The sequence below is a fragment of the Fringilla coelebs genome (assembly GCF_963513975.1).
Source record: "Fringilla coelebs genome assembly, chromosome: 13".
Taxonomy (NCBI): Eukaryota; Metazoa; Chordata; class Aves; order Passeriformes; family Fringillidae; genus Fringilla; species Fringilla coelebs.
In genome coordinates, this window is record NC_140039.1 from 1,147,356 (window position 1) to 1,160,299 (window position 12,944).

At 49.9% G+C, this 12,944-nt stretch overlaps 1 protein-coding gene across 2 annotated transcripts in view; it reads left to right on the top strand.

Annotated features, from left to right (window-relative positions):
- PHF2 (PHD finger protein 2) overlaps nt 1-12,944 on the top strand; it is a 52,913-nt gene continuing 39,969 nt past the window's right edge. For both annotated transcript variants that reach the window (XM_084214821.1, XM_084214822.1), the window contains exon 1: nt 1-211. In XM_084214821.1, the coding sequence (XP_084070947.1) occupies nt 114-211 (98 nt within the window). In that variant the 5' untranslated portion in view covers nt 1-113. The remainder of the gene's footprint in view (nt 212-12,944) is intronic.

The window sequence follows — 12,944 nt, forward strand, 5'->3', positions numbered from 1 at the left end:
CCCTTCCTCCCCCGTGCCACCCCCTTCGGCGCCTCGGCCCCGCCGCGCTCCGCTCGGCCGGGCGGGCGGGCGGGCGGCCGCGAGCGGAGCGGATCGGCGCGGTCGGCGCGAACATGGCGACGGTGCCCGTCTATTGCATCTGCCGGCTGCCCTACGACGTGACCCGCTTCATGATCGAGTGCGACGCCTGCAAGGACTGGTTCCACGGCAGGTAACGCACCGCGCCCGGCACCCCGACCCCGGCCCCGGCCCCGGCGCCCCCGGTGCTCCCGCCGCCGCGCTCCCTCCCGCAGGCCTTCCCGGAGCGGGGAAGGAGGAGCCGCGCTTCCCGGCGCCGCTCCCGCGCTCCCCGCGCGCCGGTTTTGTGTGTTTTGTGGGTTTGGGGCTGGATTCCCGACACAAAGCTGCTCCCCCCGCGGTGACACCGGAGCCGCGGGGTGGCGGGGGCCATTGTGCGCGCCCGGGGAGGGGATGGGGCCGCCCTGCGCCGCCCGCCCGCGGCTCCGCGCCGCGTCCCTCCCGGAGCCGGGCCCGGGGCGGGGAGCGAGGGGCCGCGGCAGCGGCGGCGGCTGCGGGGCTCGGCCGCGCTGTCAGCGGGCTCGGCCCCCGCGCCTCGGCCTCCGGCCCGGGCAGGGCTCGGGCACCTTGGCCGCGGCTCCCCGCGGCGGCGGAGCGGGCCCGCGGGGTGTTCCCCGGTGGCAGGGCGGCCACGGCCGGGGAGGGCCGGGGGCTGCGGGGAGCGCCCGCCCTGGCAGCCCCACGGCGCCGAGGCCGGGCGGGGCGGTGGGAGCGGGCGGGGGAGCCCTCGCTGGCGCAGCGCCCGCCCCGCGGCCCCGCCGGGCAGCGCCCCCGCCCCCGGGGACCCCCGCGTACCCCCGGCCCTGCCCGAAGCCGGGGCCTGCCACGGCGGGGCCGCGGGCAGGGGAGCGGCGGGGAGGCCGGGCGGGGCGGAGGACTCGGCTTTTCGGCTCGTTTCTCCCCAAAGCGCCTCCCGGCGCGCAGACAATGGGCGGCCGCGGCGGAGTTGCGGCGGGCGGCGGAACTTCGGTGGCGCCTGGTGTGATGAGGGCGAGGGCGGCGACTGGGGACCGGGAGCCTCAATAGCCCCCGCACCGCCCGGGCAGCCGTGCCGGCGAAGGGGATCACTGGGCAAAAGGGGGTACACGCGGGGACAGCCCCCCGACTGGTCCCCTCGCTCCCTTCGGAGGTGACGGAGGAGGAGGATGGAGTGTCAGCGGCATCGCAGCAATTCCCCAGGAGTGATTGAAGTGTAAAAAGTGCAATTAAAATCAGGTAAATCACCTGGATGAGGCTCTTTACGACAGAGGTCCGGTCAGGTTAGGCTGTCGCTCTTTCATCGCAAGCAGCGCCCAGCAGCCTCCTAACAGCTGGCGGAGGAGAGGGAGGAGGCGGAGGCGAGAGGCTCTGCCTGGTGCGGCTCACGGATGCTCGAGCGGGCACTGGGGCATCCGCGGATCTTCCGTGTGCAGAATAAAGGACTCCAGACGCTTTGCCGTGGCATTAGGAATGATGTTCTACCGTTTATTTTAGAAGCTGTGTAGAAACAGGAAGGGAAATACAGAAACAGACAGTCCTAGTGCCAGTGCTGGCAGAAGGGCGCTCCGCACGTGTTGTTTCGGGACAGGAGGCTCGCAGGAATCGCGCTGGCCCGTGCCGCTGAGGACTCGGGCACAGACGGTGAGCTGGGGCTGGAGAGAAGCCTCAAGCATGTGCGCTTGAAACTTAGAAACTTTAAGGGCATGAAAAAATTAAGATTTTCAGGCAAAGTAATGACATAATGAATTGCTGAAGAGCAAACAGCGACAGGAGGTAAGCTGCCTGCACAGGATGGTGAATTTCCATTGAAAGTGACAAAGAGAGGTTGCTTGTAGCCGATCAACCAAATGATCATGTTGTGGGCGGCTCGGGGTCAACAGAGAGAGGAAAGGTGTTTAATTTTGCCGCATAAGGGACAGAATTGATTTGTAGTGCTGCTGAGCGGGTGGGTGTTGTGCTCTTTTTCCTTAGTTTATGGTAGTGCCCAGAGATTGATTTTAGAGAAAGAAAACTAAGGAGGAGTTCACTTCTCACAGTGTCAAAGCCTGACATAATTGTATCAGAGAAGTTAATGGAGTATTAGTAGCAAGCAGCTTATCTATGACACTGTTTGGTTTTTTTGGTAATATATAAGTAAATAAATAGAAAAAAAAATCAGGATTTAATTGTATAAAACCGTGTGTGTCCCGGACACTCAAAGCACTGATGTTAACGTTTATACGAAACTGCAACAAAAATATTCAATGTTATATAGTACTGCAACAAAAAATACAATGTTACACGGGTTCGGCAACCAAACGTGAGCCAGCGTGCCCAGCTGCACAGCGCTCAGGGGGGTTGCCTAGTGTTTTAATCATACTTCTGTTTCTTTTTAACATGATGTACAGTGTGCAATTCAAAAAAAAAGTGTCATTTCTGGTTTAATTTTGTAGAAGCAGATCAGGTGTTTTCATGTTTCCCTTCTGACAGGGGTTCCCAAATATCTAAATGAAATATTTTTCATGGGTTATCCCTGCAGAAGTCACAGTCTCCCTTTCATTAAGGCTGGACAATGTCTCTGCGGCAGCTTCAGCAGCTCTGATGGCAAATTGATATTTTCAAAGTATCTAAAGTGTGTTAAGCTTATGTAATGTAGTTTAGAAGTTGGACACAGGGCAATGGAGCCCTCTCTACTTCTGGGACAAATGCACTGGGGACCCTTGGACACTGCTGAAATGTGCTGAGCCATGGAGCTGTTGGTATGTTCACAGAACCCTGTGACTCCTTGTGAGACTGAGGTGTGATGATTCTCGTTCTCTCTATTTGTCTGGGCTGCTCCAGGCAAGCAGCTTCCAGCTGTCTGGAAAGGCCAGAGGGGATCTTAGAGGCAAAGGACACTAATGCCAAAGTGGGCACAGGGCTGTTTGTGTCCTCTCCATGTGCAGGTCGGGTGTTCTCTGGCGTGGCTGGGTGGGCTGGTGAAGTCCCACACAGCTCAGTGTGCTCTGCTCCGAGCAGCCAGTCTGGTGCTCTGGCCCCTTCGTGGCCTGTGCTGGCTCCTCTGCCCTTGGGTGCCATCCCGAGGAGGAGTCCTGGTGCTGTTCTGCCTGGGAGCAGGTCTGCAGGCAGCAGGGACAGCCAGGGTGCGGGTGGTTGGCATGGGAACTGGCTCTTTGAAGACCAGGAAAGGAGGAGGAAGAGGGAGTGGTCTTGATGTGTGAGGAAGCTGCCACTCAGCAGATGCCATGGGTCACTCTGCTGCACCCTGGCTGGACAGAGAGATTGGTGCCAGCTGTGCCACAGGCCATGGGCCAGGGTCCCCGGGCCAGCCACGGGCTGCTTGGGCACAGCTGATGTGGGACAGGGGCACTCAGCTGGGTGGTGCGGAGCTCTGCCTCCTCCTCAGCTCGCAGGTGATGCTGCTGGCTGTCCGTGCCTGGTGACACTGGGACACTGGGCTGCCCTGCAGGGACACCCTCCATTCCCCCTTCCTGGGAGCAGCTCGCTGGCAAGCTGCTGGGGGCTGTAAAGCAAGCTGGAAAACTGCGCATGATGACAGGTCTCCAAGCGTCTCAGCTGCAATGGAAGCGTTACAGAACCTGTATCCAGGACAAGGCAAGTCTTTTTGTACCTAGTTTGTTCAACTAGAAATCTGTACGGGGTTACTCATTACAGCTGTAGCTGAGGGGAGGTAAATTATTCATTTTCTCTGCAGTATTTTGTTACCTGTTCTTATAACCCACACCTGGTGCTGTAGGGTGGGATGGTGCTAAGTGAATGAAATAACAAGTATTGATTGTATTACCCTGTGTATATTTAAACTTTGAACCTTCTTGCTCCTGGCCTAGTGGTGGTCAATAACTTAGTAAAAGGATTAGTTACCAAAAAGCAGCTCGTGCAGTTATCAGAGCAGCCTAAAGTGGTGGTGGGAGTTACTCAGGATGCCCTGGCACACAGAGTAAACATGGCTGGGTTAAGAAAAGCACTTCTCTGCTACACTGCAAAGCTAAACTCTGTGTGTGGGCAGATTTTATGCTCATAACAGAGCATTCAGCATTTTCCCTTTCAAAAACAGGTCTGTTTTTACATGGCAACATCTAGTTCCACTCTTTTACCCAGGCTTATCACGAGGTATGGGCAAATTTGGAAATTTGGGTAAAATTTGAAGATGAGGATAATCCTAAAATTAGAGTGCTATTTGCTTTGGTTTCATCACAGCAGAGGGAATCCCTGAGGTTAATCAAGCTGTGCCCACAATTATTTCCTTTCATGTGCTGAGTTCAGATAGGACCAAAGTGTGTAAGTTTTTCACATAACTAAAAATCTCAGGTTATTTCAATTTTTTCCTGAAGAGTTAGTTGACATGAACGACAGGCTCAATTTTTCTGGGAGCCTGCCCACATCAGGTATCATAAACGAGCCATGCCAATGCATGCACTAGAATGCTTTTGAAAATGCAAGTCTAAGTAATACCAAGAATGGACAGTAGTGGGGAAAGAACCTGCATGAACCTCCTGGTACCTGAGAGCCAGTATAAATCACAGAAGATTTTTATATATAAAGATTCTTCTCATTCTAGAAGTTTTTACCCAGATTTTACCTCTGAAAGGATAAAATTAGAAATATTAAATGCAATTCTTGTTTAATTTAAAAAAAGACAAAAATGCTGTGGTGTAATGAGTACTCTCCAGCAGCCCAAGCCTTCAGCTGCACTGTTTTGTGAGCAGCCCTGTGGGCACCTAGGTACCTGTTGAGCTCAGCATTAGTGGGATGGCAGCCTTATCAGCCATGTCACAACATAGAAATGAGTTCTGCACGCAAAGGGAAACTTTTTCCTTAGTGCTGAATAGCTCCATAATAGAGGAAATGGGTAAAGATGTTGTGACAAAAATTATCAAAGGAATGTAACTGCATATGGGGAGATGCCAGTGAAGAGGAAAAGTGTTATACAATCACTATAAGGCCTTCCTAAGCTCAGAGACCACCATCTTTAACATGACCTTAATGTGTTTTCTTCTCTCTGACCAATATAAATTTTGCAGTAGCAGTGCAGCATCTTTACACTGAAAGTTGAGTGTGTTCTCCTTGCCCAGACAGCGCTCTCTTGTATGGCAGTCTGTCGGTCTACAGTTCTCAAAATATTTTATTAAGACATGGTTTGTGGCACTAAGGGTGTCTTACAAAGGTGCTCTGAAGCTGTGCTGCAGGTTTGTTTGGGCTACAGGTGAGCTGATGCTTTGGGATCACGTGGGTTTTTCATAGTGACCATGTCATGCATCTTATCAGTGACTGATAACTCTGTAACATGGGTGTACATTATCAAATCTTACAGTGGCTGACTGATACCAGTAGTAATTCCAGAGTCTTATCTGAAAAAAATGAGCCTGTTCATAGTCCATTTTATGACTTCATGCATGGCTGTTTTTGGATGTTACTTGGCTGTTGCATCCAAGTGCCTCTGGTATACGATGTAATGGCAGTAACAATGTGTTTGGCAGATCTCACCAGGTCTCTCACGTAGATTTTTCCTGGGGTGTTGGTCCTCCACCCTGTGTGATGGCTGAGCATCTGCCCCCACCCCCAGAAGGGCACTCTCTGTGGGACAGGGGTGTCCTGGGGGCCACGGTCTCCAGCAGTGTGGTGTGATCAGGCTGCAACATCTTGGGGCAAATGTGCCAGGGGAAGCTTCAATTGGATATTGGGAAAAATTTCTGCATCAGAGGGGCTGTCATCCCTGGCACAGACTGTCCAGGGCGGTGGTGGAGTCACCATCCCTGGATGGATTTAAGAGAGGGGTAGACTGGGGACATGGTTAGTGCTGCAGTTGGCTGTGCTGGGGGATGGCTAGACCTGGTGATTTTAGGGTATTTTCCAACCCAAACAATTCCGTGATTCCGTGAACTCCTGCTTCGTTCTGGTGTTTGGTGCTCTTCAGCCCTGGAACCACAGCCCAGGACACCCAGGCATGAATATTTTCTCCCGGTCTTGGAGAGTGCAAGTCCCTCCTGTTGCACTGTCCTGGGCCTTTGGAAGAGCTGCTGGAAGTGGCTGGCAACCTGTGCAGGGCTCCCAGCCAGCAGCCCATGCAGGAGTTCCTTCTTTTCCTCTCAGGCACATCCCCAAAAACTGATGGCTGCTGCTGCTTCTCCAGGTGAGGCCAGGGCTTAGTCCTGTGCTTGCAGGCAGAGCAGGAGTCAGGGCGCTGAGTTTCCCTGCCTGTAATTGTGCTTGGCTTCCCAGCTAACCAGGATAGACTTCTCCTGGGATATTCAGCAACTTTTAGTGTTTCATCCATTTGTTTTAGCAAGTAGTCAAGACAAGCAGAAAGTTAAGCAATAGTATATTTTGACAGAAAAAATAAACCAGAATTGCAGAAACAAAGATATTTTTAAATTTCCTGTTTGCAATTGTCAACCCAGTGATGTGGAACTATGTGAGAGCTGCCTTATTGTTTTTATGGAATTGCTCATGGATTTCATAGTGTTTTCCTCTTTTAGCAAAATGCACAGTACATTTACTCTCAGAAACAGCATTTCGCCTCATCTGGCAGACTGGAAGGATGTAACAAGTAAAAAAAGAAGTGAAATATTTCTGCTAGATATCAGTAGCTGTGATTTTTTTATTAAACCTCCATTTTTGCTGTTAACATCTCAGTGGAAGGGAATGGAAACGTGAAAATTGGCTGGAATGCTGTTCCTGTGCCATATGTGCTGTGTCCCTTGTGTCAGCAGCACACAGACCAGCCAAGGATCGTTGTGCAGGAGCACAGTCCCCACAGCCAGGCTGTAAGTGAGATTTAATGCCTTTGTGGAGCATCTCAGCAAAGCCTCTGGGTTGGCACAGGTGGGGGAAGCAAAAGGACTTGCAGGGCTGTTGCTGCCGGGCTGTTGTGTTAACAGGGACAGTGGATCACCATCCTATCCACTTGGGATTTCCTCTCCATTCATGGTCACTGAATACCCTTCAATAGATTGCAGTAGTGGAGGGGAGTGCAATAGTGCAGTAGGAATGTGGAGGGGATCTAGTGTACTGTTAATTTATTTAGCCAAAAGGAGCAGTTTATTGGCCAGGAGCAGGCAGGGCCACTGGAAGCCCGAGCTCCTTACAGCATATGAGCTCCTTCACACCCCAGAAATATTTCTCATGGAATTAAAGAAAAAAAAAAGAATTAAAAAAAAAGCTGTCCTCCTGATACCTGAATGAGGAGTCATCGAGCAAAGAATGGTGAACACGTGGGGCTGCTAAGTGTTTTGTTCCATGATCACTTCGGAAATCCGAGTCACAGAGGTGCCACAGAAGCCACAGGAGCCCTAGAGAGCCCAGGTCCCCGAGGCTGGGAGTGCAGGGGACACTGCACTCCTCTCTTCTGACAGCCTCTTCTCTCTCATCCCTGCTCCTGCCTGTGCATCACTGACCCTGCTACTCTGCAGCTGGCTGCTGATAAGGGACTCATCATTCCAAAGACTTGACTAATTCCTGCTCTGGCATTGTCTCTCAATGAAGCTTTCACTGAAAGGTGAGAGGGTGGGTAGAGGGTGTGAAAAGGTGAGAATGCCATTTCCTTACAGGTGAACCTGGGGCTTGTTCTAAAAGAGGTGGATTTGCTCTTGTTGAGATGGTTGAGGAGGTCTTAAAACACTCAGATGTGTTCTGAGAAGATCCTATGAATTCACAGCTTTTACTGCCAAGGTGGTTCTTGGCAGTATTTGGAACTCTTATCCACCAACTCTTTTGCATCAGGACAAACACACTGGCCAAATGAAAGCACAGCTGTTCTTGAGGGAAAGGCAACATATCCACTTGTGATTTGTCCCAATGCTTATTACTTCATAATTGGAAAAAATCATGTGTGTTTCCAATCCAAGTTTGCTTATTTTCAGTTTCCAAGTACTGTATTATTGCATTAGTGGAGAGCTTCTTTCTCACTGAGGTGTTTCTATCAGTGTTTTGATGTGCTTCTGCTCAAGTCATCCTCTTTAATTGTAAGATGATAAAACTGTTTGTCTGGGTTTGGCTAAAATAGTTGAACATTTCTTCTACAGTCCAAGAAATACCCTTTATTTTCTAGTTCTATACAGAGACCTTTTAACTTTTGACCATGTTGAGGTGAATATTTTTCCCATCTCTCCTACTCCACATTCTGGTTTCCCTTTTTCTTTTTTTATATTTGCAGTAACTTACCAGACAAATGTTGGTTATCTGCATTAAACTTGTAAAGGAGCCAGATATGGCTGTACTAGTTACTTTTTAAGCAGTCTGGTTTTGAAATTGGGTTTCTACCTTTGGAATTGGCTCATGAATAACAGCAGAAAGTCTCAGCCTTGTTCGGAGTTGGAGCAAGAAAAACCTCTCCAGTCTGCTGAACTAGCACTGATAAGTCAAAGTGCTGAAGGACCGAGGAAAGCAGACAGAAACAGGTAACAGTCCCTCAAAAGAAATTATTAGACTGTTGTGTGGGACTGTGACAGAGTTCTGCCTGGTGGGATGACGAGGTGCTGGGTGGCTGCCCAGCCGCTCCTGCTGGGGGATGCCTGCCCGGAGCGCTCAGGCTGGGCTGTTCTGAGCCCTCATCCCAGCCTCAGCAGCACAGCCCTCACCCTGCTCAGCCTGGAGGCAGCAGGGTCCTTGGAAATCGAGGGTTGCTGGAAGGTGTGGGAGTAAAACTGCAGGGGACTGTGAGCAACACCGGGGGGTGAAATGCAGCTGTGGGTGAGAAACTGTCACTATTCCTGAGGCTGCTTGTGAATCACAGACTGGAGCAGACAGTCAGTGCCAGGGGAGGCACAGGGTGTCAGGACACTCTTCTGGAAGTGGATGGAGAGGGCTCACAAGGACTTGGATACATTATTTTCCTTCATTCTTTGGACACAGACTTGCACAGGGCTGTTGGGAACTGAGCGAAGGCTTTCAGAGACACCCCAGCCCGGCTCCTGGGCCCCGCCTGGCTTTGCAGGACTGTTCTGCAGCGCTGTCAGTGCCCGTGGCATTCTCCAGTGTTGTAGTGTGAAATATTGGAATAATATTCCAATACTCCAGCTTTAGCAGGTTTTACCCTCTTTTTGCCATTGCACCAGACCAGCCAGAGAGCAGGACAATTTTGCCCAAACACCTCCTGTAAAAGGCTGTAGGAAATGATCTATTCTACATGTCCCTTGCAGTCAGAACTGCTGCTGCCTGTAGTGTTCAACAATGAGCCAAGCCTTAATATTTTTAAGTTCTCAGACATAAGCTTTTTCCCAGGAGGATTTCTGCAGGGAGGGTGGGCGCGTTTTGTTGTGTAGTTGGGGGTTTTTTGGTTGCTTGGGACTTTTTATTTAGAACAAGCAAAACTGTTGTTTTATGCTTTGGTGCAAGGAAGTTTTTCAGATACAAAGCACTAACAAATGTTCTTCAGAATAATTATTTCTGCTTTTTTGTGGCTTGAGAGTTGATGAATGGTTTGAGGAAGGAAAACCTGTGTCAAGGAGGTGTTTCTGAAGAGCACTTACCTGGAATCTTACAGTGATTGAGAGCAGAGCGGGTCTGGCTGCTGGCAGTCACAGCCTCAACCTGCCAGCTGCTGCTGCCTTTGCATTGTTCCTTCCGAATTTTGTGTTTCTTTGCATTCTTGGGACTCTGAGATCCCTCTCAGAGCAGAACTGATTGCTTTAACTGCAAACCATGCAGATGGGGAGGCTCAGTGGCACTGGCCTGCTGGCATTCCAGGTCCTGCTCGTGCCACAGGGCTTCTGTGGGACAGAAACGTCACAGAAAATGTCACAATCATTTTTGAAGGAAGGAGGCCTTGTGGAGCACTTTTAAGGAGTGTCTTATGGAGCACGTCCTGCATGGGCTGGAGGGGTTCAGTCAGGTAAGGTTTCCCCTTTGAGAAGAGCAAGGCAGAACTCTGATTTTGTGTTGATAGGTGACAAGCAGTGAAAAAATATTAACGCTTCATGTCCTGTTTGTAAAAAGGCAAGAAAAGTATCTGGAGAAAAAGAGGAAATGTATGACTTCCCATAGAATCCCAGAATAATTTGCATTGGGAGGGACCTTAAAGCTCACCTTGTTCCCACCTCCTGTCAGGGTGCATTGATGTGCAGATTTATGAATCAGCTGAGGAGAAGGGCCCTTTACATCAGCAATCTCCACTGCTAACTCACTGCTAGTGGCACTGGGTATTTATTTTGGGCTGTTACTGCTCCTGCACAGTTCAAAATCATGGGTGATTAAGAAATATTTTGGAGTTTCCCTGTCAGTTGCCAGGTGGATACACAGAGCACAGCATGCATGTACATGGGGGTGTATAAAGCCAGTTTGCATCTTGAAATAGGAATAAGATGTGATAAAGCTGTAATTGGGTCATTTGAAATTTGATGTTAATCGTTTGAAAATGCATTTGAAGTGCTGAAATGAAATTAAGGTACAAGAGTGGGCTATGCATGTCAACAACAGGAACAGTCGAGAATGGTTTGAAGGTTCCGTTAATAATTTATCATTCTTTGATTGTGTGGTTGTTGGGTTTAATATAGTAAGTTCTTTGTAAATATGACAGTGAAAATCAGTCCTGTTCCTTCTCCCTCCTTGTTGTACTGTCTGCTCATTTTGGAGCTTCCCCTGTGAGTGTTGCAGTTGCTTCAGAGTGTTTGCCATGCAAGAGACAGCGTGAAAATGTAACATCGGGCTACTGTCAGGATTGCCACGTGTTTATACGTTTATATGTATCTCTAAAGAATACATGAAAATAGTCCTGTGATTGAAAAGGACAATCAACCATTGATCAGTATTTTTAGCAAGATCTGATCATGCTTATGCAAATTACAGCGATAAGTTACCTCAGATTTAAAGTAAGTTATATAAATGGTTATATAAATGGGTGTCTCAATTAAAGCAAATCAAAGACACACAGTACTCAGATTTGTATTCATGTGTATCAGTATAGACATGGATGTATAAATACACAGGTACAGGTAGTTGTTGCTGTACAAGGTCAGTGATGTCTGGGGCTTTGCTGGTGTTCAGTTTATTTGCATTTATCTGCCGTTGGTCACACAGGTACACTGCCCATGTCCCGCCTGCTCCTGCCGTCCTGTGGCTGTGGATGTGGCACACAGGATGAGCAGAGGCTCAGTGCAGTCAAGAGGAGGGAGAAGGAACATGAAACACAAAGGAGTGGTGTTGCTCAGTGTTGTGGCTTTTGGAGGACAAGTCACAAAATCAGAAATTCCAGAGGGATGCACTGGTTACAGGTGTGAGTTTGTAACAGGCCAGTGTCACAGGAGTTTGGGGAGTTTGGGTCCTGCACAGCTGATGTTACAGCGGTGGTGTTTATTTGCAGTAATGTTCCTGTTGGAGGGAGAAATGGAGCGACAGGATCAGGGCAAGGCTGCAGTTTGTAAGGGTTTACAGGCTGATTTCCTGGGGTGTGTGTGCTCATTTTTAAAGGCAATTCCTAGAACTGCAGAGGGCAAAACATAAGGGGTGTTCTACCGAGCAGTGCTTGGCAAACACGGGTTTGTACTGCAGCACAGCTGATCCTGGCTGCTGCTCCTCAGGGCTTGGGTTTAGCCCGGCTTTTGGGATTCCTTCTACTGTGGGGCTCTCCCAGAAAGGTGGGGAACCAGCTTGGCCACTTGTGGGGTGCCATTCCTGATAGAGATGCTTATAATCTTCAGATCCTTGGGCCAGCAAAGAAAGGCTGAGGTTAAGCCCAGTCTCATTTGCAGTGCTGCTTGCTGCCACACTGGGCTGGGACTGTCAGGGCTCACCCTGCCATGGACCAGCCTGCCACAGGAGCTGGCTCTGTCGGTCTGTGGGTTTGGATACATCCTGGTGAGAGAGTTGGCAGTGTCCACCCTCTCTGTAGATGTGTGATGTGTTGTACTGAACCTTGAAACTGAGACCTCATTCTGTGGGGTCTCAAGGAACTGAGCAGTGACCCCTGGCTGATTTTGGGGGTTCTGAATTCCAGCTTTGAATAACAGATTTGTTGCTGGCATGCACAGGTTCTAGTTAGGCCACATAACAGTGTGATGCTGGCAAAGACTTGGGCTGTGCAGTAGGTGCAGGTTGCTGCGATCTAGAAACTTCATTTATTTCTGTTTGGTTGATTTCTTTTTTTGCAGAGTGGGTGATATTTCTTTTATACAATGTCACCAACTGGTCATTGCTGAGGAGCAAAAGGCACGTGCTAATAGTAGATATTTTTGTAAAGTAATTAGACCTGTGCTTGGACAGAAGGTGCCCTGTGAGTGAAAGCACATGAAGGCTGGATTCCAGCCCTTCTCTGTGGAGGATGATTTGTGCTGGGTTCGTACAAGGCTGGTCTGACAGTGGGTTGTTCCCAGGAGCTGCCTCCTGGAGCTCTTCATGGAGCATGGTCAACGGCTGAGGTGACACACTGTGTGAGGAAGAAGTGCTGAGACACTAATATCACAGAATTTTGTTGGTCATGCAATAATTCAAGGATTATTTTCCCTGGGACAATTCTCTTTCCTACTCCCTTCTGCACTGGGCAGAACACAGCCTGTGGTTTCTAAAATGCTCATGAAAATCAGTCCATTCCTGGGGTCTTTTCTTTCCTGCTGTGCTTGCCTCAGTGCACGTGAGAGAATGAGCTCCATCACTCCATCCCCCAGTTATGTGCAGCACATAAACAAGGATTTATTTGATCAACCCAGCACTAATTCCACAGAGAAGTTCTGCAGTGTGTTTGAAGATCGAAAAGGAGGCTTTTAGGGGTCAGGAGAGTGGCCTGTGCAGACTGGGATGAGCTGGGAGCCGAAGGGAGGAAGGGTGAAGGGCATGAGTCCACTTTCTGGTGTATGGCCACAAACCTGACACAGCGTTTACACCTAGGCAGAGCTCAGGGCAGGACCCCTCTGGCAAGTGCCCTTTGCTCTGTAAAGCTCTCAGTGACCTCAGCAGCA